The sequence below is a fragment of the Patagioenas fasciata genome, chromosome 7 (assembly GCF_037038585.1).
Source record: "Patagioenas fasciata isolate bPatFas1 chromosome 7, bPatFas1.hap1, whole genome shotgun sequence".
Classification (NCBI taxonomy): Eukaryota; Metazoa; Chordata; class Aves; order Columbiformes; family Columbidae; genus Patagioenas; species Patagioenas fasciata.
The window spans coordinates 12,059,493-12,085,934 of record NC_092526.1 but is presented as its reverse complement, the minus strand read 5'-3'; the positions used below and the strand labels follow the sequence as shown (position 1 = coordinate 12,085,934).

General features: G+C 39.3%; 1 protein-coding gene across 3 annotated transcripts; it reads left to right on the top strand.

The window, feature by feature from the left end:
* Positions 1-6,267: 6,267 nt before the first annotated feature.
* On the top strand, positions 6,268-26,131 carry SEC22A (SEC22 homolog A, vesicle trafficking protein). Of its 3 annotated transcripts, none has more exons than XM_065841541.2 (8): positions 6,268-6,371; positions 9,737-9,968; positions 12,112-12,315; positions 13,530-13,693; positions 14,951-15,145; positions 19,794-19,912; positions 21,745-21,810; positions 25,335-26,131. In XM_065841541.2, the coding sequence occupies exons 3-8, from the start codon at positions 12,134-12,136 to the stop codon at positions 25,533-25,535; spliced, it is 927 nt and encodes a 308-aa protein (XP_065697613.1). In that variant the 5' UTR covers positions 6,268-6,371; positions 9,737-9,968; positions 12,112-12,133; the 3' UTR covers positions 25,536-26,131. The 3 variants fall into 3 exon arrangements, with proteins under 3 accessions (XP_065697613.1, XP_065697614.1, XP_065697612.1); XM_065841542.2 differs by having other exon boundaries at positions 6,301-6,380; XM_065841540.2 differs by lacking the exons at positions 6,268-6,371; positions 9,737-9,968 and adding an exon at positions 9,599-9,692.
* Positions 26,132-26,442: the final 311 nt, after the last annotated feature.

Sequence of the window (26,442 nt, the reverse complement as noted above, 5' to 3'; positions counted from 1 at the left end):
TATTAGCAATATTTAGAATAAAAAAGATGCTTATACATTTCTGCTACTGAATGTAGCATCCAATATGTTTATAACTGCTGCTCAGCCCTACCCGCTAGTAAAAAATATTGATGTAAATAACTAATCTATATCAAAGAAAAATAAAACCTGGATTTCAGTCAAAAGGCACAATACATTTTCTGTCAGTCTTTAGGGAAGAATGTGGGAGGAGAGAATTAAAGAAGTCATGACAGTCACTGGAAGACAGAAGAAAATGGAATTGGCATTTACTAAGGCTAGATAATACCAGACCAATTCAATAGCTTTCTTTGATACAGTAATTAATTAGCTAGACAAAGAAGAGAAATCTGACTGTCTGGACTTCAATAAAGTAGCTAATGAGGAAATGTGTATAAAACTATGTCTCCTACCTGGAGAAGCCTGAGATTTATAGAGGAACTGCAAGGCATCCACAGTGTTAGAAGAGAAGCTGAGCTGTGTTGAAAGGGAATTATTAAGAGCTCCTGAAAAGTAAGTGTTAAGACCGATTATTATTTTCATTAATGACCCATTTGGAAAACAGAGGTGTCTGATCATTAAAATGCATCAAAGTTGCAAATTAGGAGGTATCACTGGTGTATGGAAAGTTCAGAACACCCCACTGCAAGAACTGAGTGTCCTTGATGAGCGAAGCCACAGAAGCGGCGAGAGAGCCAGCAGCAGTAAAAATTCTGCAAGAAATCAGCAACAACACAGAAAGATTTCTAGCAGTTTGCCCCAGTGTGGTGTGGGCATGGAAAAGGCAATAGAACTGCTAAAATGCAACAGGAGAGACATTTCCAGAAGAGCAAGGGAAGCATGAACATCCTCATATAAGACCCCAATAAGATTAAGTTTGGAATAAAACACAGGATTCTGGTAAATCACATTAAAGAAAGCTGAATTCTTGATGAAATGGGTACAGAAAAGGGCTGCCAAGATGAGGAGGAGATTGGAGAACCTTTCAGGAAAGGAAAGTGTGGGTACACTGCTTGTTTAGCCATGCAGCTGAAATCTGAGATGTGCTTTAATTACCCTTTGTAAATTCATCAGGTCAGCAAAATAAAGGTAGGCAATCTTGGCATATGAGCAAGCAGGTATAAATTTGCCATGAATAATTTAAACCATCAATTAGGTATTCTTTATCCACCGGCATAGTGAAGGTATAAAAATTATAGGGACAAAACCATACCTAGTTTTAATGTGAAGCTCACAAAATGTATTAAATGGATGATGTGATCCAGTTATTTGCAGTAACTGCGGACTGGATTTCATAACCCCGAAAGACCTGCTAGTCCTTTCCCTTAGTGTATTCCTCTGTCGTAGCAGGCTTCTGTCACAGTGAGCTACCACCTCCATCTTATAATCTTATTAGATATTACAGTACCTAATAATCCCCTCAGTCCTAGGAAACCTTTCTGTCCTTCTGAATTATATTTCAAATAGAACATTCTAACTGTGGATTACAAAGCCATATGTGTTTTTTGTCCTACTCAAGCAAGTTTGTTGTGGCTATTATCATAAACAAAGACAAATTTCTTTAGGGATCAAGAGTTCCTTGAATATAAATTATAGTGTTTATGGGACAACTGTACTAGCAAATAACGATTTTCTTATTTATTGTAATTGTTTAAATGGTTCCTAATGAAATTTTTGGCCTCATGAAGTGATTAGCTTGGCATGACTTTCTCTTCTATGAAAATATTTAAATACAAACAAAGTCTGCCAGTGTGTTCAATTACAGTCATGTAGGGAACTAAAGAGATTATGTGTACTAGGAGTGTATTCATGTGGCTTTCCAGATCAGCTGCTTCTACCAGAGAGGGAATAAAGTAAGGGGAAAAGCCCCAAAGAGAGACCATTACAGTCAGAATGGCCTGGGACTTGATCATCAGAAAAGCCCACTTGTGTTATTTCCATAAGCCCACAATGCTGATGGCCCTGTAAATAAAAACGCATTAACAATATGTTGCTTTTCAAACTAATTGAGATGCAGCGTGAAGATTACTTTTCAGAAATATGATATTCTCTATGCAGGAGATCACGCTGGGCCCTGCTGCAACAAGAGCCATTGGGATAACACTGTGTTTTGTTCTAACATCTGCATTTATTACCACTGAGATACTTTATGTGACATTACGAGGTGGTTTCAGACTTGTAAAGCCCTTGAGAATTGAACACTATTGTTCCATGAAATAAACTCTTCTGCCCAGCACAGCCCCTTATGACTGAATCAGCGGAGAAGACTTTTAAAAGAGAAGCAAGGAAATAAAACTGCATGTTCTGCTGATGATTTTTACGACCTTGCTCACACTTCTGCTGGTGCTGTGTTAGCAAGAACAGCTCATTCCAATGAACATAATCTTAGCTCTTGTGATTATGGACACAGGTTCCTCTAAAACCTCTAAAATAAGACGCAATTTTTTTTAGAGTGCAGAATTGTTAGAAAGTCACGAGTTCTCAGCCAGTGCCATGATCTTGGGACCCTGACTCGGAATTTTAAGCACTTGTGATGAAGCTGGGCTGCACTCAACATAAAGTCAAGGATTCAAACTATGTTTTTTTTCCTGGGATTTGGCATTACCATCCAAGAAACAAGAAGCACACTAATGGATTATTAGTCTGGTTTCCACCTTGAATAATACTTCCAGCTTCAAGTACCAAACTTTAAAATGATATAGGGAAGTAAAAAGTCCAGAGAAAGGAGGAATAGAATTATAAAGATGTTTAGTAAACAGAAATTGAAAAAAAAAAAAAAAAGCTTTGGGTTTAATTAGTCTAAACTGGAGAAGGCTTTTATTTTCCCTGTAAAAATGGGTTACAAAGTGGATCAGCAAGCTAATATATTCCACAGTTTAATTCACTGCAAAGAAAACTGATTTTGAGTTTCTGAGTGACTTTCTGAGGGTCCTTTCAGACCTTTGCTTCTGTGCTTCTGGGACTCCATCACCAACAAGCACAACTACTGCCAGCTCCTCAGGCTGGATATTTTCCCTTGGGGAAACATGATTTAAAAGTCATGTTTAAAACCAGTGGGCAGAGCCTAAGGGTTCGTCTTCCCCACCTTTAGGCACCTAAAGCCAAAGCTTATGAACATGGACATGGACATACCTGCTCCCCCTGCAGTGACCAAAGAGAAACAGGAATGAGCACCTTCACAGTCGGCAATTTCCAGATCATTAAACTATGGTGAGATAAATCCTGTCCTAACTTGTCTCTGGGTGTTCACTGCTGGGTTTTACCTTCAGCTGGCTGATGGCACTTTAAGCAAGCCCACAGCTTCATTATTTTGCTGTGCTCATGGAGACGCACCTCGTTGTCATCTCTGAGGGGTTTGGCACCACAGGGACTTCTTTGGCACCAGTCCTTCCATTCCAGTGCACTCATCAGCCTCTGGTGCTGTCCGTACTGTCTCATACTCCTCTTCATCTCTTCACCTCTTCTCCTCCTTTTGAAACACCCACATTCCTCTACTTCAGTTTCCCTTTGCAATGACTGGATTTACTTCTTACAAATGTCAGTTTTATCTCTGGCTGCAGCTTTCGCTAATTTATTCGCTGTGTGGTGCCCCTCTAACAATGTTTTATTGCTTTTGTGTCTTAGGGGACTCAATGGGACTAGCAAAGAAGCTATTTTAAGTGTAACTGGCTTGTCGGCCATGCAAATTCTTGAATAACAGGTACAATTTAAGCTCACTGTGAGAGCTAGTAGTGCTGGAGCTGTAACCCCACTTCTGACTCTGCCACTACCTCCATCAGCGACCTTGTGCAGTTTAACCTCTTGGGGCCAAGTCGCCTGAAAATAAACAATATTACAGTTTTTCCCCTAGGAATGTGTAAGTCTTAACTAATAGATGTGTATATAATTTTTGAAGTCCTATATATGTAAATGCAAAATGCTTATCTTTTTTCCTACAAAACATTTACAAAGGGTCAAGAGAATTTTACAGCTGAAAGATGAAACAGTTCAGAAGAACTAGAAAAATTAAAATTACACACGTATGCACTTATCACAAACCTTTAGGCAGCCTCTAATTAAGTAATCACTAGTTCTCAGCATTATGGCAGATGCTATCATAAGCTGTTGAATTGTGTAGCAGCTTGTAATACTGTGCACTCTGTTTATACAGGATAAGGGCTCTCTGGAAATAATTTAGATTAGTGGATCATCTTCCAAACGTATGCCACTGCTGTGCCTAGTCAATCAGGATTGAGATGTTCCAGTGCTCAGCTTTACAAAAGCCTGACAGGGAACATCATTTCTTCCTGACAGGCCAAGATACCAACCTGGAGATGCGAAGGTGCTTATTCAAACACACAGAACCTCTGTCCCTAGCAAGGCGAATGCAAGACTTGTTCATGGTGCACAGCTCTGGCAGTTTCACCTGGTAAACAGCCCTCACTGAGAGGATGCTTAGAAAAAGGTCTTCTCCTGTGGTCTTCAGAACATCACTTTTTCTTTATGTTCAAAGCAAAACTACCTCACCAAGCACTTGCAAGGGACCTCTCCAGCAGCAGCCCCTCTGCTCACCCACCCCTGCCTTCCTTTCCCACGTCTCCATGTCACCTGCATCTCCTGACACCCACCAAACCCCACTGCTTTCCTGCCTCATTTTGACCCTCCTCTGAAAACCATTTTTCTCTTTCGGCCAGTCTTCCCTCCCACTCTGATACTCAACTTCCACGGCCATGATTAACCTCGTACCCCTTGCTGCTGCCTCGTCTGACACAGAGAGCTGGATTCCTCAGCGTGGTTCTGAAGCGCAGAGGAGAAATCCTGGAGGCTGAAAGGGCGAAATCCGTCTCCAGCAAACAGCAACTTACACCTGGTTGTGAGATCCAAGTGTGAACGTGACTCAGTGCTGTCCACCTGATCACCTGGCTCCTGAGCGAAGCTCAGTAGAGCCCAAAAGCCCAGAGTTCGAGGTGTATCACTGCTACTCCAACACTCTTTGCAATGATACAAGCACTTGGATAGTGAAGTAGTAACAGATGGAAGGAGAAATTAAAAGGCATTAGCAGGGAAATAAGCTGCTTTCACTTGAGATTTGAGCCAACAGGCTAAAACTGTGTGATATGGTAGGAAAACAGTAAAGCTGAAGAGCAATATAGGAAGCAAATGATTATTGTATTGGTAAAGAATGCAGGTTTTAAAACAGGGACCCCACTTTGGAACTAGTAATGAGATTTGCAAACTTTCATTTTTCCATTATCATTTATTGTTGAAACATCCCCAGCTGATTTATTGTGAAATGAGCGAAATTGGCGCAGCAGCTGGTCTCACCTCAGAGCACTTTCTGGTAACAACCCCGTCACCGTTGCACGTCCTCCCCACGTCTGCTGCCCCATCAGAAAACATCCAACACACATCTTGCTACTTATACAGCATCAAGCATATGCAAAGTTCTATATGCACCCATTAAACCTGGTGGAAACCCGCCAACTGCAGTTATTACACAGGAGAAACCAAAGGGCTCAATTACTAAACCTCAGTTCTTTTGAAAATTAGGCTAATTAATCACAGAATCACAGAATGTCAGGGGTTGGAAGGGACCTCGAAAGCTCATCCAGTCCAATCCCCCCGCCGGAGCAGGAACACCCAGATGAGGTTACACAGGAAGGTGTCCAGGCAGGTTTGAATGTCTCCAGAGGAGACTCCACAACCTCCCTGGGCAGCCTGTTCCAGTGCTCTGTCATCCTCACTGAGAAGAAATTTCTTCTCATATTTAAATGGAACCTCCTGTGATCCAGTTTATACCCATTGCCCCTTGTTTTACCATTGGTTGTCACCGAGAAGAGCCTGGCTTCATCCTCGTGACACTCACCCTTTACATATTTATAAACGTTAATGAGGTCACCCCTCAGTCTCCTCTTCTCCAAGCTAAAGAGCCCCAGCTCCCTCAGCCTTTCCTCATAAGGGAGATGCTCCACTCCCTTCAGCATCTCCGTTGCCCTGCACTGGACCCTCTCCAGCAGTTCCCTGTCCTTGAACTGAGGGGCCCAGAACTGGACACAATACTCCAGGTGCGGTCTCACCAGGGCAGAGTAGAGGGGAAGGAGAACCTTTCTCGACCTAAAAACGACGCTGCCGTGAAGGAACGGGACCCCCACGGCAGCACCAAAATCGCCCTGCAGCCCCCAATGCCCCAACGGCTGTGCCCGAAAACCCCTCGGGGGAGCCCTCCCCGCAGGCCCCGCCCCCGTGTCGCCATGGCGACGGCCCCGCCCCGCCCGCGGAGCAATGAGGCGGCCGCGTCCGAGTCACGTGGAGGCGCTCCCCCGCCGGCGGATGGGGCGCGGGGCGGACGTGGACAGTTCCCACAATGCCTGGCGCCAGGCGGCCGCTCCGCTCCGGTGAGGCAGGTGACGCTCCCGGGGGCCGCTGCTGGGACTGCCGGGGCTGGCGGCGGGACGGAGGGAGGAAGGGAGGAAGGGAGGAATGGGGCGGTGCTGGAGGTGTTGCCGCAGGGCCCTGCGTCTGCTCGGTCTCACGGTTACCACCTACTTTCCCCTTTCGGCTTCAGACCCGGGGGCTGCTGGGCCGCCTCAGGGCTCCCGGGCTGGGCGCGAGTCTGGTCCTGCCAAGCGTCTTGTCACCGGCTTCTCCGCCTTTCGGGCTGCCGTCGTGGCCCGGGCTGCCGGTGACAGTCCAGCCGCTGGAGCCACCGGCTCGCCTGCGTTTGCTCATGGGCCGGGGCGACAGGCGGGTGTGGGCCCTTCCCCCGTCCCCCGGGGCTCAGTTGTCAGCGGGCGCCGGGCGCAGCGGGGCTGGCCAGGGGGCACCGGTGGCACCTCAGGCCTGGTCGTCACCGTCGCTTGGCAGCAAAAGCCTGTGGTGGGGTCTGTGTGAACATCCCTGCTTTGTGTAAAGCTTTGCAATCTAAAGGAGTGTGAACTTGGTTAATTCAGTGACCACGTTACCTCGTCCTGCTCTAGTTGCTGTTAGAATAATGAAAGTTATCGTGTGGAGGCTGCCATGTAAGTAGGTGGCAGATGAAACGGTCAAGCTCCCAAACTTTGGGATGCAGCTTGTTCCATTCCCATAGTTTTTCAGAATCTTGATTCTGTTTCCAAGGTCTGTTTTTCCTGTGCTTTATGGGAAGGATTATATGGGCTACTGGTTCAGGATTATTTCCTTGTCTGATCGTACCTGATGATGTCAAAGTGGCTTTATTTGTTGTAACCTTCTGTAGTGCTTTATTTTGTAATACGGATTTCTGAAGTATGCTGTGCAGTGGAAAAATTAAGACACCTACCTGCGTAATGCAGCTGTCACAACACTCAAAAATGGGGACAATCAATTGTCCAACACTATTATGTGCACTTGAAGTAAGCACAGAAACTGTATTTTTGTTCTGCATCAAGCAGATGCGCAGCTTGCACTCACTTTCCAGTCTTATGTTTTATGGAAGCTGGTCATGAGAAACAAACATCCTGGCAAGAAATGCCTTGGTTGAGTTGGTGCTGAAGGCCAGCAGGTGCAAGAGGGTAGGCTTGGCTTTACGCTACATCAGCCTAGAATCTCTTTCAATATTTATGAAGCTAGATTGTTTTTAAACAGTTTGAGTATTCCTGAGCAAACCATATTCACAGGTCACTTTCAAACACTCACTTGTAAAAAAGTTATGGGGAGATGTTAGGTATAAAACAATTACTGTCAGATCACAAGCTGGAAGACCCATGTGTTACAGAAGACTGGAACATACACCACTTTCTAGGACATCTCTAGATGTTGCCTCCGGATCAAGTACCGTCATAACACAAAAATAAATGAGATGATAAGAGAATATGTCTTCAAAAAACAAGCACAGTAAAACAGGCTCTAGTTTTCATTATCCAAGTTTTCCCACTCATGGGATGAAATGAAACTGGAGCCACATTTGATAATTCCTGTTTGTGAAAGCGGTGGAGGTTGACAAGTTTATGATAAATTGGACAGCTTTAGGGAGGGTGGAGTAACAGGAGTGACGATTTCAGTTGACTCTGACCTGGCCAGCTTTCTCCATGTTCCTTTTTTCCATGAGTTCTCCCAATCCTCTTTGGCATGAAGGGCTGTGAAATGTCTGTGTTAACGGGAAATCAATAAAGATGGGCCAGAAGTAGCTGCACACAGGGAAACTTAAGAATAGCGCAAGCATGGAGTGAGGCTTCAGTGATGTACACTCCATATTGGTGATCATTTGGGAGTCAGATTTTTCATAAACAAAGGGTAGTGTTTTGGTTTTAATAATCCCTGTAGTGTTCTGTGAACTTTTGCAGTTGCCTTGTGAACTCACATAATGTTTTGGCACCACGACGTCCTGTAACAAGCAGTTCCACTGGTGAACTGCATGTTTTGTGAAGGACCATCTATGGTGTCCATGAGCCCAACACCTGCTGGTTGGATTTCATACTCCTCAGTTCTGTCATAGAATGAGACAGTGAACCCAGTCCCTGTCCATGTGTGTCTACTTAAAGTGGATTTGTAGACCATTTGTGGTGGAAAGATGGTCTTTTGGCATCTTCATGTGTTTGATGGAGACAAAATTTTTAGGCGAGAACCTGTGAAATTTGTAACGGTATGGTTAATTACTTTCTGTAGTTTTGAATAAATGTTTCAAAAAGACATTTAAAGATAGTTATAAAAACACTACTGTATCTTTAATGTTCTTTCTTCAATCTCTGCCTGTATGCCTATATCAAGTTTACCACTTGGCTCCTTCTGTAGAACCTTTTTGTTTTGAGAGCTGGGTAAAGTACTTTTTCATTCTGAAAATTTACTAGAGTTTCTTGCTATGTTAATACATTTTTCAAGTAAGGTTGAACATTTTGTTACAATATGTGTATTACACATCTCTGTACATATGTGTGATCTTTCAATAAAAGTGATTTGCTTTTATTAGCTTAGTTTTTTTAGATAGTTTTCTGATTGCACTGTTAGGAAGCTGAGGAAAAAGCACATATTTTCACTGGGTGGGTTTTTAACATGATGGTAATAAACCGGGTTGACTGATGATCTTAAGACTGTGCATTTAAACACAGTTTTTACCTTGTGTTGTTTCATGATACAAGAAGAGAATTGGCAAGTTTTAGTGGGGACTTATCTTCTGCTAGAGAGACTAATTTCTCTAAATATAAGTGGGAGTCCTGAAGTAACTGTTTTTGTTCTAGGTTTATGCAAATATTTGTTTACATACAGAATAGGAAGAGTACATCTAGAGGTCTAGAGGGGTCTTTATCCTTCACTTTGTCTGTTGTCAGTGCATACTTGCTATTGTTAGTGACGTTTAGATTCTTTATTCTTAGTTGTAGGAGTAAATCAACTGTTATTAGATTGAATATTGAAAAACTTAACGCTTTGGAAATACAGCTGTGGTTGTGCTGTATTATGTTCCTGAAGTGTTCAGGTTTCTGATCAGGTGAAATTATAGATTAATTAATCTTAGTGTATGTGGTGAATGATGGGATTCAGAGTGCAAGGTTGTTACCCTGAGTTACTCATGTACCATACAGATGGATATATATTTTTCCCTTTTAAATGGCTGAAGTGACTTAAATAACATAGAAACTTTTTGCTATTTCTATTATTCTAGTTTTCTCTCTACTCGAGTTCCTCAGAGTAGTCTCCCTGGGTTGCATTCAGGCCTTTCCAATACGTATGCCGTCACAAAAAGAGCTGAAGAATATTGTTAGCCAGTAAGTACATTTATTAACTTTTTTGTTTTTTCTTATCTCATCAGATAGCTCAACATGAACTTTAACGATCAAGATCACTTAAAAAGTGAACAGAACAATATTTTTCCTTCTGAGAGCTGGCAACAGGATTCTGAGTTTCTCCTGCACCGCTGTTCTCTTTGCTACCTTTTCCTGGAACAGGACACGGAGCTGTGTTCCTTTCTTCATGTTAGGTGCTAAGGAAGTTATTTGCTTCTTCAGAGGAAATGCAGATCCATGAAATTATATTTTGTGCAAGTAAGTTAATGAGCGAAATTTTAAACTTTACTATCACGTCACAGTTCTTAGGTTTATGTTGATATAGCTCCTGAAGTCCCTTTCAAGATTGAGTTCCAAGAGGCAGAGGTGGTTATTGTTGGAGAACTGTTTCAGCTTAAATCTTCTCTGCAATTTTGTCATGCTCATGAGCTGCTGCTGTGGTTATATGGTAGCAGTGTAGTTAAGAAAACGGGTTCTGTGTACATTCCATGTGAATTTTCCTGCCAGAAGCACGTGCATGAACTCACATAGAGATAGAACCGCATGTTTAATTTCTAGAGTGCTTCACTCCAGCAAGCTAATCTAGAGCAAATTCTAAAGTTGTTTTGTTTTCTGTTTTTGTGTCCAGCTGATCAAAGCACTTTGCACCATAGGGAATTCTGTAGTGAAGTGCTGAAATAACAAGTGTACCTAATAAAAGCCCAGGGGTATTCAGCAGGCTATGGGCAATGGTGGCTTCCAAGTCTGAAATGCAATACAAGTAAAATTAGAAGGCTGTAAGTTTGGGATTTGTTTAGCATCTCAAAGCAGGTTGAAGTTCGACTGCTGATGGAGCTGAATTTCTTAAATTGAAAATTATAAAACTTTTTCAATGTCTTCATTATGATGTACCTCTTTCTGAGGAGTAAATACAGTTGGAAAACCTGAATATTGACTGTTATTCAATATGTGTCCTAATGTGTATATAACCTTTGGGTAGTGGGAGATATGGGAGGTGAGAGTTCAGGGAAAAAAAGCTATTTCCTCTCTTTTATGAAGAGGCAGTATTATTTTGGGAAACTTTTGAATTCCTAACTTTTCAGCCTTTTAGTTGCTATGGCTTGTCATAGTTAGAAAGGTGCTATAAACATGTCAGTATTGCACACAAAAGCATCTTTTAGCTGTATTCAGAAATCTGCGGGATTTTTTTGCAGTTTGGCATTATGGAACTTGAGTAGCATCATCTGAAGGAGGCAAAAGTCTATTTTTTTCATAATCTCTTAAGTGATAGTTGTAGTATATGGCAGGAATCTACAGAGCAGTGTTAGGAGTTGAGGAAGTGTTTGCTTTTGGCTTCATATAAATTCTAGCAGTTCGCCCACTTGTAAGAGGACAACCTTGTGTACTGATACTTAGCAGTAATCCTTTCTTTAGTGCTTGTCTTGCTGAACTTTTGGATGTTTTGATTTAATGTAAGGGTTGAAGAACCTGAAGATTTAAAAAATCTGTCATCAGTCTTGAAAGACTGTCAGCAGGCTATGTGTTTATACTATTAAATGCCTGCTAGAAATTTTCTCCTTTTGATGAAAAAATGTTTAAATATACTGCTTCTTTTTTTTAAGTGACTATATTCCAGAAAGTTTTAATCGTTATGCTTTGAAAAACTAAATACTGTGAAAGCACGTAGGCTTTGCAAGTACCACTTCAACCTGCTCAGTACTTCTGTAATACTGATAGACACACTTTGCAGATTTAAAGAAAACAGAGACCCAGATTAAAAAAAAAAGGCATTTGATGTTTAAGAAATTCTGTTGAGAGTTGGGGGAGCTGGATTATATTCCTTGCTGTCCTGATTCCTTCATTTCCTATTTGATAGTATGTAAGTTGTGTCAGTCTGTTTGTCAGAGTACTTAAACATGTCCTCAGTAACACAGTTTTGTGAAGGCACATTAATATTATTGCTTGATCCAAGACCTGGATAACTCTTCCATCTGGCATATCTTTACCGTACATGTTTTTCCCCTCCAGCTATTGTTCTTGTTTTTTTACACTATAAATGCTGTCACAGTAAACAAGAGGACTCACAGCTTGAAGGGTGGAAGTGCCACAGTAGTATAATACTAAGGCTAAGTAATAGTGTTTCGATCTCCACAGGTATCTCTAGGTGAGGATTCATGGCAGTTCAGATAAAAATATTTGAAAACGTGACAGTAGATGTGCTGCTGCTGCTTTGTGGTTCATTTAGACTAATAGGTCCTATTCAGTTAGGACTCTAATCTGAATTATAGTTGAAATCCTCCCTGTGCCTCATTTTAAGCTGAAGCCCAGTATACACTTTGAGAAATTTGTTGAATGAACAGTTGACTCAGTTATTTTTCCCTCTATCTTAATTCTGATTCCTCCTGATTTTGTTTCGTCGTAGGTTGTCGTTAACTCTGTTGGCAATGTCTATGATTTTATCTGCCTCCGTGGTCCGCGTGAGGGATGGACTCCCACTGTCTGCCTCTACCGATTATGACCAGAGCACGGGCATGCAAGAATGTAGAAAATACTTTAAAATGCTCTCAAAGAAACTATCTCAGCTTCCTGATAGGTGTACTCTGAAAACTGGGCAGTATAATATAAAGTAAGACTTATTTTTCTATATATTTGCGGGATCCTGGCTTTTGTCTGTCTATAAGTTATAAAGTTAACAGTTCACATTAGAAATTATTAAATTAAGATTAATTCTTGGCAGTATTTATGTATCAGAAATTGAAAATTGAGAAATTATAGAAAGATTTGAAACTTGCTTAAACTTGGGTGGAAGTTCTAGTTTGAAATAGACAGCATTTTTATAAATACTGAAGTCCTTGACCTACTAGAAATATTTCTTTATGTTTCAAGGTTGTTTCTTACATGCAAATGACCAGCCTTGTTCTTTGTCCTGCTACTTCAACTAGTTATTCATTTGTTTTTATTTGAAGTTACAGTGGTGGCAACTATGCCACCAGAGTGATCCTGAAAGTGCTCAGCCTTCTCCATCTCCATCCCAGCGTTTCTCAGGATTAGACCAAGCATGAATTTTTCCAGTTTGTGGTTTTTTTGTTTAAACCTCAGCTGTAGCTGGCTTGTAAACTGATAACCTTAAAAGAAACATCTAAGAATGAGACATAAGGCTTAGTCAGGATGTTTTTTATTACTTTTGTCTTTGCTTTTAATAGCGTGAGTTGTCGATCAAGATTTTGAAGAAATTAGAATGTGTCATGAAAATGTGAATGAATTGCTTAATGCAGTAGGGATATCTGTATTGAAAACTGTCCATTTCTGATTTTGTATTTGCGATTTCTGGTCATCCTTGCAACTGTCTTTGGAGAGTTATGAAGTCTGTATTCTATGGAACAGTTTTATTTCCTCACATATTTTAGAAAGAACCAACTGCCCCCAGCAGCCTGCCCTCTTGCCCCCCACCATCTGAAGATAAGTTTTTGCATTTTGGGGATGTACCAGACCTCATATTCTGCATTGGAGATGAATGAAAAGCTATTACAGGACAAACCTGATGTGTTTCTGTATCCCAAACGCTTTGTTACACGCCCATGCATATATACGTACACATACATGTATAATAGCGTCTCATATGACCATACAATGCGGTGTTAAAGTAAAACATTGCCTAAAAGTATTTTTTTTTTTCTTCTAGAATGGTGTTGGACTTTTCAGTAAACATTAATTCCTTTGCTACCCAGAGCACTGTTTGTGTTTCTGATTATAGAATATGAGATCAGACTAGCGAGGCAGTGAATTACCTGCACTGAAATTTGAAAGGTTGATTTTTTTTCTTTTTGGTCTCAATTCTAGCTTTATAAGTTCTCTGGGAGTAAGCTATATGATGTTGTGCACTGAAAATTATCCCAGTGTCCTGGCTTTCTGCTTCCTGGATGAGCTTCAGAAGGAGTTCATCACTACCTACAATATGATGAAGACAAATACTGCTGTCAGACCGTACTGTTTTATAGAGTTTGGTAAGGATCTGCCTTTTTTCCCTTGATTCTCACAGTAAGAGAAATGAATATTTAAATAGATGTGCAACTTACTGTGCCCAAAACAAACATGTCCAAGGCAGTTTATAGCTGCATTTCAGGTGGATTTAGAATCTAATATAATTCCCATTAGAGTCAATAAAGAAATACTTCTGTGGGCTTTGAATTAGCTCCTAGAGGTTTATCCAAACTTGTTTATAATCTTTCTGTTCATTCCAGTAGGCTTTGGTTTAAGCCTTGTGTGACTGAATCTGGAGTTCATCTTCTCCTGGTTAATGATACTAGGAGTTGTTTGATTTCATACCTGTTGAAATACTTCACCTATAAAGGCATTGAGCTTCATAAATTTCTCAAGTAAAAGATTGCAATTTCATGTTTGCTCTCAGCTGTGCTGTAATTTTTTTTTCAGCACATGAAAGGGAGAGATTTTCATTTGTTTTATGATATAGTGAAGCATTTAATCTTCTGTCATGCAAGCTCGAAATACAACTAATCTCATATATACCAGATAACAGCTGTTATGGATTCCATTAATATCTATGGCTTTAATACTATATGTTAGGCAGTTATTTTAAATATTCTTATAAAACGCATTAGAGAAAAAAGAACCATGGTTTTAGAAATATGGTGGAAGATATCCCAGTTGGTTAATTCCTGTCTATAATTCAGTCAGGCAATTTTTAACAATTTCTGTATGACGTTGTTGTCTTCCTTATGACGATTACTATGAACTTTTTTTTTCCTAACACCTTCTTTGTTCTACTAGTTGTTAAATTAGAATGTGGGTCTATTACAGTTTTTATATCTGTATAACATGGTATTAATTTTCTCTACCTGAATATTTTGCAAGCACATTTCATACTCCTAGTAAGTTTATACTTGAATGCAGGAGTTAATTTTTTCATAAGGATGCTTACTAAACTAAGGGAAAAGCTAGAATACATACAGTAAATCCATTGTATTAGCAATGCATTCAGTCTCATGCAGTGAAAAGTCATTTGTTTATTCACAGTAATTAGATTTCTAGAGCTTAATTTTTTTTTACTGCAGAATTAAATAGCCCATGATCTATTAGTCACAAACCAGAAATGGTAATAAAAAAATCTGAGATAAATACAAGAATTTCAAACAATATATTTCAATTTGCAAAGTACGTAGTACATAAAGCTGCATGATCTTGGATTATTTAATTAGCGAAAGTCCGTAAGGGTGTCTTTTTTTATTTTAAATTTTACACAGATAATTTCATTCAGAGGACCAAACAGAGATATAACAACACACGTTCTTTGTCGACAAAGATGAATCTTGCTGACATGCAGACAGAGATCAAACTGAGACCACCTTATCAAATCTCCATGTCAGAACTTGGCTCAGCTAATGGGTTCGCACATTTATCTGTGGCAGAATACAAGGGTGCTGGTAAGATATCTGCAGGTAAGTTTCAGACTTTTGCTTTTGTATCCTGGAGTGAGACAGATGCAGGGTAGTAGAATTAATCTTTGATATTGTTTTCTTGAAGAAAAGCTTTTTCACTGTGGTGTTCTTAAAGCATAAAGCTGCCATGACCTTACGTGTATTTTAGCCTAGATGTCTCTTTTGTCCTCTGCTCAAAGTGCCTGTCTTCCCAAGGCACTCAGAGAGAGAAATGGGTCTATTCAATGGGCTGCTTTATTGAAGGGAAAAAGAACCTACATGAAAATAAGCAAATGAATATGAGCACTTAACAAGATCCTCTTTCTTTTTCTGGCCTTTTAAGATTTATGAAAATGTTTATTTTTTTTGCCCAGTAAGACCCAATGGTGACATCAGGTAAGAGCATAGTGTCAGGAGTTAGAGCAGCTGGAGGGACAAGCATCTGGGAATGCTTTAGGAAGCATCTGTGACAGTGAAAATCCAGAGAGCTGTGCTGGCTAGAAGTTGTACTCTCTAAGAAAGTACCCTGTGTATGATGTTAATAACAGAAATTTAGCATATACTTGCTACATTTATTTAAGTAGTCATTGTTTTTTAAATTAATTTACATCATGTAGAATGTAAATATAGAACTGTGAGTTTGAACAGGGTTAAAGATTTGTGCTATTAAGTGAGCGCTCTGAATCAGTTTGACACCCACCTTTAGATGTTTCCCAGCAGGACAGAAAATTTAAAACTCGTCAAATTCAAGCACTAATACGTGGAGTCAACATGTGAAACTGGTATAATCTGATTTCAGTCTTCAAGTTCAGTGAAGCAAAATTGTAAATAGAATGAAAAGAAGTGTTGATTTTTAGTTAGTTACTATCCCTCCCTCCCCTTTTTTTTCCCAAAAGTGCCTTTATCTGTAAGGTAGTTATCCTGGGCAGACCTAAACCAATACCATTCACTTTGTCAGGGTGAAAATTGCAATTATAAATCGAAACACTTCCTAAAGTTCTGTAGTACAAGAGATCAGCTTAATTTTGTGCAGTATTTATGTATATTAAGAGGGTCTCTTTGCCAGTGTATTATCCTAATTACTTTACTTGTAAGGATTCCTCTGGAAGATTGAAAATAACTTTCTACTGAAGATAAAACGCAAACAAATCACTAGGGTGCCCTGTTGGTGCTGCTGGGGCCCTGATCCTGGAAATTTTAAGTGCTGTGAGACAGTGTAGAAATAACTTAGAATCTCTGTATTTGCTATCTAACAGTATTACATTCTGTAAAATTAATGAAGGAAATGTATGAAGATGTTTAAATTGCGTAGAAGCAACACTATACATACCTTTAATTACCTACTGCTTGTACACGTGTGCTGTTTTTAAAGGTATGTAATGCTGCGATACCACTCTTTGGCCTCTGTCTGTGCTTGCATCGTTGTTACTTTTTCATGTGCTGCTGAGATCCTGGTTTGTGAAAAAGGTTACGGTGGTACAAGTGGCAAATGATTTAACTCTGAAAATTGTCCAGATTTGAACTATCTGCAATTGGAAAAAGAAAATTAAAATTCTGCCTGTGTCAGAATAGGCTGTGTGTTCGAAGTTGTCCAGGCAGTGGGAGAAGAGGTTTTAGCGCTTTCCTGAGTAAAAGTGTTGGAGAATCATATGGGCCTAAATTAAAATTTGCAAGGACCACTTCCATTTGTACTATAAAGTAAATTTAAACAACTGGCAGATGATCTTCCATTTTTTTTACCTACCTCTCCACAACTTGTTTTATAGAAGGAGTTCTGCTGTCTTCTTTTCTTTCCATGTCGACTTTCTTCTGTTTAATTTCCCTCTTTCAGTTACTTTTAACTTTCTTCTTCCTCTGAATTCCATAGATCTCTGTTCAGTTATCCACTTCCTTCCTTGAATTGCTGTAGAAACTCACCATCAAAGGGCTGTACATTATGAGAGGTTTGCACTTTGCTCCTTTTTCACCTCTTCAAATTTTAGATGCTATTGTGTAACGGTGTCTTTTTTTTTTTTTTTAGCAAGCCTGCTCATAGTTCTGTAATTCTTTACATTAATCACTTCTGTCCACCCTTGAAAATAACTTTTTCTGGCTGATTGCTCCCTGCTCAGTTGGCTAAACTTCAGAGTTTCTCCGTTGCTCTAAGGACAGATTCTTACAGAAATATAGGGTTTGCCTAGTATAATTTCCTGAATGTGCTGCCCTGTTAGAAGTGTGATGTGCTTAAAGTGAATTAAGTATGTTAAATCAAGTTGGATAGCACGCAGAGGTAGGAAGTTAGGTAGATGCAAATCTTGTTTTGTTATACAGAACAGCAGAAATTGATGCGTCCATTTGGGCTCTGCCGATGAAGCATCATCTGTTACTTGCCTGTACTTGTAACTGGATACGTAGCCAAGGTCTGGTATCCAGGCCTCTTATGTTGTTAAAGTAATTGAAAATAGCAGCACTTTTCCTTTAGCAAAAGTCGTGCTGTGTAGTGAGGAACAGGGATGACTATTAATATGTGAAGCAGAAAGTGTGTAGAGTATGGGTAGAATCTTGTTTCAAAAGTGAATGTAGGTTTTGGAAGGCATTAGAAATAGGGTGACAGCATGCTGATGTGTGATATTTTAGGTATTTATTTGGTTAGGATAAATTTACTGTTTTCTGAGCTTTTTTTTTTTTTTCAGTGAAGGAGCAGTCGTCAAATCAAAGTTACTTTTTGCCTAATGGTGTACTCAATGTTTATTTTTCTTCCTTTTTATTTTTAAATAAATATTCTTACAAGTAGTGCAGTTTCTCACATCATGTAAATTTGCCAAATTTTTATTTAAATGTTAATATTTTAATTCATTATTTGTGCTTTATTTGATCCTTGGCTTGTGTTAGAGAGTTTTTGATATGGGAGTTACTGTATTTCTAAGATTTGTGGACATACTGGCTCAAGGTCAGCTGTCCATTACACTGCCTTCTCTGACGCTCCTTCATTCTTCTGCTTTCACCTTTATTTTTTGTATTTAAATTACTCTTGTTGCTTTGATTGTAACACTAAAATGTATTAAGCCCTGGAGAGCTTAATGACATTAGTAGAGTTATGCAACGTCCTTTAAAGGTTTTGGATTTGTTTTCATATTTTAATAAGAGAGGAAAGTGATCCTTCATAGACTGTCTTGATTTAGCTGACAAGACTCATTTTCCCTCCATGGATCTCAAAGAGGTGTTTCAAATACTGTTTTAAGGGAGGATGTTTTAAAGTTACGCTGATACATGTGGAAAATGAGTGTCTGGAGAGCTGTGCTTGGAGAGCTGTGAACTAATTTTATCCACCATTTAATGAAATACAATGGCTTTTGGCTACAAACAGTCACATACACCTTCAGCTTGTTGCCACTCTCTAGATGAGGTGGTTTAAAAACCCAAACAAACAAACAACAAAACAACCAGTTAGGAGTCACTGAAAAAGAATAGGTTGGTACGCAAATAGCCTTAATTGAGTGATTACTGGTAGTATTCCTCTAATATGCGCTATGGTTACAAAAGCAATAAGCTCTGAATGTTAAACATAAGTTATTTTTGTTAAAAAAACCCCAACTCTATTAAATTCAGTACAAATGAGTTAAGGGAACTAATTTTGTATTTTATTTTAAAGTTATCACACACTCATAATTAGACACCCTGTCTGCTTATCAATGTGAAATAGCTTTTGGCATATTTTCTTCAGGTTCTGTAACTTCATAAACTGTTTGGAAAGCCCTTTTCCTGGATCTGTGCAATGCAAACAACTCGGATTGACACCCCCCTCTATTAATGTTACAGTTCATTAACCTCATTCTTCATATCTTTACACTTTGTTGATTTGAGCAGAATGATTTAAGTATGGCTCAGCAGTCTGATTGTTTTCCCAGTGTCACCTAGATTGTTAAGGGGTTTACATTGTTTTCTCATATTTGCTTTGTGTTATTAATTATGGAAAGGGACAGTAATGAGGAACATAGGCAGCTGTTCTGTACTAGTAACCCCAGCAAAGCCTGGAAGAGTGGGTATGCACGGAAAGGAAGCATGTTTTAATTTAATGCATTTTGTATGTGACTTCTGAGTACTGTCTGGAAGGTCACTATAAGGTTGTAATATAGATAGTAGCTTAGTTTCAGAGCTGTGTTTTTATTTGTGTCTTTAGTAGCACTCACTGGCTGTATTTTTTAAGGTAGGGCTTTGTAATAGCTTTGCCTCATAGTGTTCTGTTCCGCAAACAAGCGAAATCAGTCTCAGTAGCTCTGCTAGTGCATTAGTGGTAAAGAAAAGTGGAGGTTGTGAGAGGAGCTCTTAAGTACCTGTTAGCTGGCTGCTAATTGTAGATGAATTTCACTAGGAAGTGCATTGGTGGCTATCGATTTCCTGGCATGTTTGAGCAGCTTGCAGGATTATACTATATGTATTGAGTTAAAGACTAAATATAATAAGACAGTTATGCATGTGAATTGAAGGAAAGTAGGCTTTTTCTTAAACCTTGGTGTTAAAGTATTTAAAATGTTTCTTCTTTTTAGAAAAAAAAGTGTCATTTTGTGTTATGCTTTAGTGATGTCTTCTTGAGCTAAAAGCCACTGAGGAAATGAGATTCCTGTTTTATGAAATTTCTAAAGACATTGCTTTGACCTTTGATATCCTTTTTCGATCTTTTGCTTTGCAGCTCCTCATCAGCGTCTGGAACCTGTGACTCTGCCAGGGATTGTCTCATTTGTGCTTAGTTTGTTATGTGGGGCTTTGAATTTAATTCGTGGCTTTCATGCCATAGAAAGTCTTCTCCAGGTATTGTACATATTTATGAATTTAAGAGTTATGCTTCGTAGCAATCATAATACCACCTTAGAAGATGCTTGTTATATGAACTAAGTCCTGCCAGTTTTATTTTCAGAAATATTGTTTGTGAGGTCAGACCTCTGTTTATGAAACCTGTATTGTTTGTGATCTGTGCATCCTGCTGGAGTGCGATGCATCATTCATTGAGGCTGAGAGTTTTCAAAGCAGTAGGAGGTGGGTGGCCAACTCCTTCCCTAGGTACCTTGGTAGCAGTGAGTATGTGAACATAATGTTCTGTTTTATAAATTTATGCCAGGATATGAGACGTTTAATTTTAATAGATGTTATTTAAAAACACTTGAGAAAAATTATGAACAGCTTTGAAAATCTGGCCGGTTTTTTTGAAAGGTCCACACAGCAGGGATCTTTAAAGAGGTTTTGTAAAATTGTATTTTTAGAAACCTTTTGTTTGTTTGTTTTAAATAAACCTTCTTAAGTAGGATGCTTATTTCTCTTTGTGTGCTGAAAGGATCAATATAAGGGAAACTGTTCAGTGATTTCTTCCAAATCTCCCCTAAAAAAATAACACACCTCCCCCTGCAAACAGCCTCTCCAACAAACATTTATTTCCTTTTTACAACTTTCTGCTTTGACCCTTCGTAGAGCCGCTTAGTTTCTTTCTATTCCATTTCTTGTGCTAGTTGTATATGGGCTTTCTAGGGAAGTGAGGTAAAGAAGATGACCTGTGTTCCAGTTGACTTAGATAATTATTGATACAGGTAAAGATTTAATAAAGCAGTAATGTTTGAGGTCTTGACTTTTCCTGAAGGGTTTCGAATACATGAACAGGGTTAATGAAAGTGTTACATACTTGGTCCTTCTTTTGAGTTGTTTTGGTTTATTTTTCAAGGAAAAAGCAAGGATGAAACAGTGAACATACATCTCTACTTCATCACTCATTAGATTTTTCTGTTATGCCACGTTCTCTCAGTCTGAACATGGTCTGAGCAGAAACAAGTTGTAGTTCCAAATGGAGCACTTTTGTCTGAAAATTATACTGGCTTTCAAGGAAGAACATTTGCATGAGTACCCATTGTTTTCCTAGGAAAGTTTTTGATTGTCACAGATGTTTGTTTGAAATGCAGTTAGAATAATCACCGAGCATGTAAATTTATTCTGCTCAGCTCTATAGAAACTACACCAACCCATTTGAATAAGTTAGAAGGAATTTTTTTTTTAACACACAGTAGGAAGATCTATCACTTCAACTATTTTTTCCATCTTTTCCTTCAAGAAAACTTAATTTTCCAATAATCTCGGATAAATTGATGTTTGTGTCCCTGCCCTGAAGGCAGAGCTCCCTGCTGCATTCTCTGTAGAATTTTACCACACCCTAGTGGCCAGTTTCCAGCTTTTCCTTTTTTCTCGTTTCCATTTTGTGAAGCTGGAGGAAGGCACTAATCCACATAAAGTTGATACAAAAGGTACTTACCAGTGTTTAGACTTGAATTTTCAGAGGCATCTGGAGAAGGTAAGTATCCAGTGTTAGAGCTGGACTTCCTTTAAGGCTTTCGAAAATCTCAGCATTAGTTGTGAGTTGTGAACAAACATTTTGGTCAGGTTCCAGATCACAGTGGTTTGGTTTTGGTTTTTTTTTTCCCCAGACGTATAATTAAAGCAATTATTAGTACTTAGTCTTCTGGTTTAGTGTAGTATAGGAAATGTTGTAAATCTCTATGTGAGGCGAGTTTAACATACAATAATTAATAACTTTCACAATGTTTCAGTGAAATACCAGATATTAACAGTATAAAACATGGCTTTCTGTTTTATTTTCACAGAATGAAGGTGAAGATTTCAGCTACGTTATTGCATTTTTTCTTGGAACAGCAGCCTGTTTGTACCAGGTATGTTCTTCTGCTTGCATAGTTCGCCAGAGTTTAGAAACATTACCCAGTCATAAATGTCATGATGTTTTCTTAAATATCACAGATACTTGGATGGGGTGATTATAAAAATAATTTCTGCTGTTTTATTTCCTTTTTCATAAACTATCATACGGCAGATTCATACAAAGAGCTGCTGTTTGCTGGCATTTTTCTCCAGTTAGTTGATGAAGAGAGTTGGTGTACTTTTCTCTATGGAGCTTCCAATTTATCTCTGAAGTCAGCAGCAGCGAAGGTTATGTCAATTTCCTTAAAATAGTAGTTTCATAGTTTGAGTAAACTTAACCATCCAAACAAATGCCTTACTACGTCTTTCCTTTGAGAAAATCTGAAATAAATACACTAATACCAAGGCACTACACCCCAGAATTTTCCTCACTTCGTACATTATTGTGCATCTCTTTCCGTTTCAAACCTTTCAGCCACTTTCCACTATGTCTGTTATTTCACATCACATTTCATGTCTGTCGGTTTTCTACTTCTGCATCTGCATTTGACTTTTCTCTATAGTTTGTAGCAAGGTATTCTGGTGCCCGTTGGCATTTGTCATTCAGTGGCACTGCTGTTACGTTTAGCTATGACTGTCATGTCTGTCACACTCAATTGCTGTTGTTTATAATTCTTTTGACTTTTAATCTCCTGCACTTGTGGACTGTGCAGTTTCTACTCGTGTGCTGATATTTAGTACAGTGTCAGACCATAAAATAAAATGTCTCAGGATTTTCCTTTTCTATCGGTCTTTCTATCAGCCAGCCTTTTGTCCAAATTACCTGTAATCTCCATTCTCTGTAATTTATACGTAGCAAAATGTCACAGTACAACTTGTGTTCTTCACTACTTGTTGACTTTTCATCAGCTTCTGCCTTAAATAATTCCTCAGATTGGTGTTAATTTTCTATGCCAATAATTTCTTCCATATCAGATAAGGGTGGAGCTCTTCCATTCTTTTTTTTTTTGTGTGTGAGAAATACACATGCTTCCCGACTCTCCTAAATTAGAAATCTTATTCTTTGCAAAGTATTCATCTGTGCATTTTGGCATAAGGACATATGTCATTCCCCCACTGTCTGACTTGAATAGAGCTATTTTTAAAAAATAATACATGCAACTTGGAATGTAGGCTTTCTCTTGGTATTTAGAAGTTACCTGTTGAGACTCATGTTCTGCACCCCCTGCTGTCATTCCTACAATACGTAATTGGTCACCTTTCAGAACTCAGAGGGCTGTCGGTTCTCTGGCATGTTCTGCTGTTCTTTTGCCACACTTAAGGAGTTTGGGAGATTAATTCTGTGTGTTACATGACAGCATGTTTCGTTATCATTCACCCAGAAGGCGTCCATGATGCTGTATTGTCTTGCTCAGTTAATAACAACCTAGCAGTGTGTTTCTAGTTTCCAATAATGTTTATAGCCTAGGTGTGCAGGCAAAAAATGGGACTTAGATGGCGTATGATGTTCAGACCTGCTGACATGTCTGGTGTTCCTCCCTGTTTTCTTGGCACTTCTGAAGAAGAAATGTACAAAAGTAAGAGCTGTCTCAGTTGTACCTGAACTGCAAAGCGTCAGGAACTGAACCTTCAGTGATCTCTTGACTTCTATTACAAAAAAAAACCCCAAAAATAAATATCTTCTCTGACGTAGCACAGAGGAGCCTTCTACATAAAAATATGCTCAGTACTTGCCAGGCTAGCACTTTAATATAAAAAAACCCCCAAACCCCAGGAACTTTGTAACAGCACTAGATGCAGTAAGGTGTTAAACCCACAGAGTTTTGCCCTTTTGATTGGTGTTCTGTTTGGTAAGTGGCACATCGTCTAGTATCCCAAACCTAGACTCATGGAAAAATAAGCTTCAAAATTAGTTTAAAACAGATATTCAATAAAATTCACAGTCATTCATCATGTTGCAGTAACACTTTTAAAACTTCTATAGTATTTTTGATCTCTAAACCCTTCACATTTATTAATCATTTTGATGAAGTGTATCCCAACTCATGTTAATCTTGGAAGCAGTTACACTTCTTCATATGTTGTCAGTGGAGGTGACAACACTAGGAAATTATCATCTGAATTCTTATTGCTGAGGTACTAGTATCAACTAATTGCTTTTTTAGCTATTATTTGTAAAACTGTCAGTACAAGTAGGTTGCATTTGCTCTGCTCAGAGTTGCTAAGCAGGTTCAGGGGAATTCCATCTAGATTCTGAAACACACAGATTACTTATCTCTAGTTTTACTTTGCTTTGGTGGAAGGACATAAAAACCTTACTGATACTGTCAGTACTCAGATCTGAAGATATTTAAATATCCAGAAATTCCAAGTAGTTCAGTTAATCTCAGCCACATGTACAGTGGAAATGCATGCTTTATAAGAAAGTGGTTTAGTTTAAAATAGAATATAAAGTAACCTCAATCAATTGCATTGTTTGGTTGCTAATGTACAATGCTTTGGCCCTTTTTTGAGCAATATGAAAAAAAATACAGGTGCAGTTTCTCTGACTGATAAAATGTGGCAAATGCCCATGAGGAACAGAAGTGACACTTAGATAGCCTGATGATGGATGCTGTTAAAAAGTTGTGTGAGCATGGTTACAAATCCACTGGGAACAGGTTCAGAATACAAAGTCGGCCCAAGTGATGTTGTGAACTATCTTGAAGCACAGCAAAAACTTTCTTCAGCAGACAGAAATGGCTAGAATGTAGGGGTGAGGAAAACGATTGGTTTTTTTGGAGAGGTCAAGGAAGTTTTTTGAACAATAGCAGAAGTGAAATAATGTCTACATAAGAGCTGTGTCCTTTTAGAGATGCCATCTGAGGCAGGAGACTTGAACAGATTTCCAGCTGCAGTAGGAAAAAGGCAGAGTAGGGAACTGTGTGCAGTCCTCACATTCTGTGTTACACCACAGCCTGCAGAACCTGACCTTAAGCCATGGTAGAATGACAGTAGAGTCGTGTATTTCTCTCCAAACGTGATCCATCTTGCACCAGCTGAAGAAGAGCAGTGAGTATTTGTGGTGCTCCCCGCATCTGCCAGTTAATTCTCTGCACTGGCCCCAGCAGGGCGCTGCGTGGCTGTCTGGGGGATGCTGAGGAATCCGCGGCAGGGCCCTGCTGTTCTCCCTGTCCTTCCCTGTGCTTCACCTGGACCAGACTTCACACTGGCTCTTGTTCATTCTCCATTACTCGGGTAGAACAGAGTGTATGCTGACCAGAGACTGCCAGGAACATCCGTTTTCTTTTGTCTTGGGCCACTCATTATGGCAGGTTGTAATCAATTATGGTGAGAGAATTGTTCTCAAAGAGGGTTTAATGGAAGCAAAATCTAACCTTGTATTGCTTTTCGCCCTTCTGCTAAGTTGATACTGTCCTTACATGTTTTAGACTTTTACTTGTTTTGGGTTTGTAAGTTCTCTATGACCAGATAGTGTTTCTTCAGTGGAAGTTGTTTTCCATGTGGTGATCTGGTTTCTTTATTTTCTTCCTGACAGTGTTACCTGTTTGTATACTACACGGGCTGGAGGAATGCCAAGTCCTTCCTGAATTTTGGGTTAATTTGCCTGTGTAACATGTATCTGTATGAACTGCGCAACCTGTGGCAGCTCTTCTTTCACGTGACTGTGGGAGCGTTTTCTACCTTACAAATTCGACTGCGACAACCACAGGGCAAGTCCCCCGATTACAATGTCTGACAAGTCCTGGAACGTTTAGCAGCGGTCTTGTTCCAACAGTTATCCACTCTCAGGAATGTAAAGCTGTTCTCCAAAAAAAGAAGAAGCTGTCTGGTCTGGATGGGGCTTTTTGGTTTTTTTTGTGTTCTCTCTTCCCACCCCCCCCCTTTTTTTTTTTTTTTTAATAAAGCAATGTAAGATGCCTATGGACATTTTTCGCTTAATGGTTAAACTTTTTTCTTTTTTCAAGAACTGAGGACACACGAGAATCTGGGACTAGCGGAGGAAAATGAATCATATCCATGCAGTGAAATGTATGTAGGGACACCAAGATTGGGGAATTTGACTGGTGGCACAAAAAAGCTTCATTTGAAAGTATGGAAGGAATGTACAGAATAAGTCTTCTGCATATCATGCAAGCTCTTCACTTCCAAAATCAGTTTTGCCTTTGTGAGGCAGTACGGGATAGGCTAAATAAATAAGACCAATAATAATAATGCTATTGCATATTAGCAAAGTAGATTTGGAATATGTAAGATGTGAAATTTTGGAATGTTTGTTTCACGTTGACATATATGTGAATGTTTTCTTAATTAAAATGTAACCTGGAAACTCTATTTCTGGGAATCACCTTTATGTCACCTGTGGCCCTCTGTCTAGTGCTATGAATATTTCAACATTTTTTCATTTATTGTTTCCTTTTAATTATCCTTTGAAAGTGATCTATGTGGACAGGTTTTCTTTTTAGTAATTACTCAGAAGGTCCTGCCACTTAACCCAGGATTTGTGCACGCTTCCTCTGGTTGAACTCTGCAAAGCCTGAAAGGAAATGGATTGGTGAGTAGATGGAGCGACTTGTACTTGTTGGTCTGTTGTTCCTTTTATATACTTTTAGAAACGGATGAATAAATAGTTCAAACCTGAGATA

Excerpts from the sequence above, each read along its gene's own strand:
- SEC22A (XM_065841540.2), top strand. The coding sequence starts at position 9,655 with ATGCCGTCACAAAAAGAGCTGAAGAATATTGTTAGCCA. Across the intron at positions 13,694-14,950 it reads GTACTGTTTTATAGAGTTTG|ATAATTTCATTCAGAGGACC; the intron begins GTAAGGATCTGC and ends AATTTTACACAG. Across the intron at positions 19,913-21,744 it reads CCATAGAAAGTCTTCTCCAG|AATGAAGGTGAAGATTTCAG; the intron begins GTATTGTACATA and ends TTATTTTCACAG.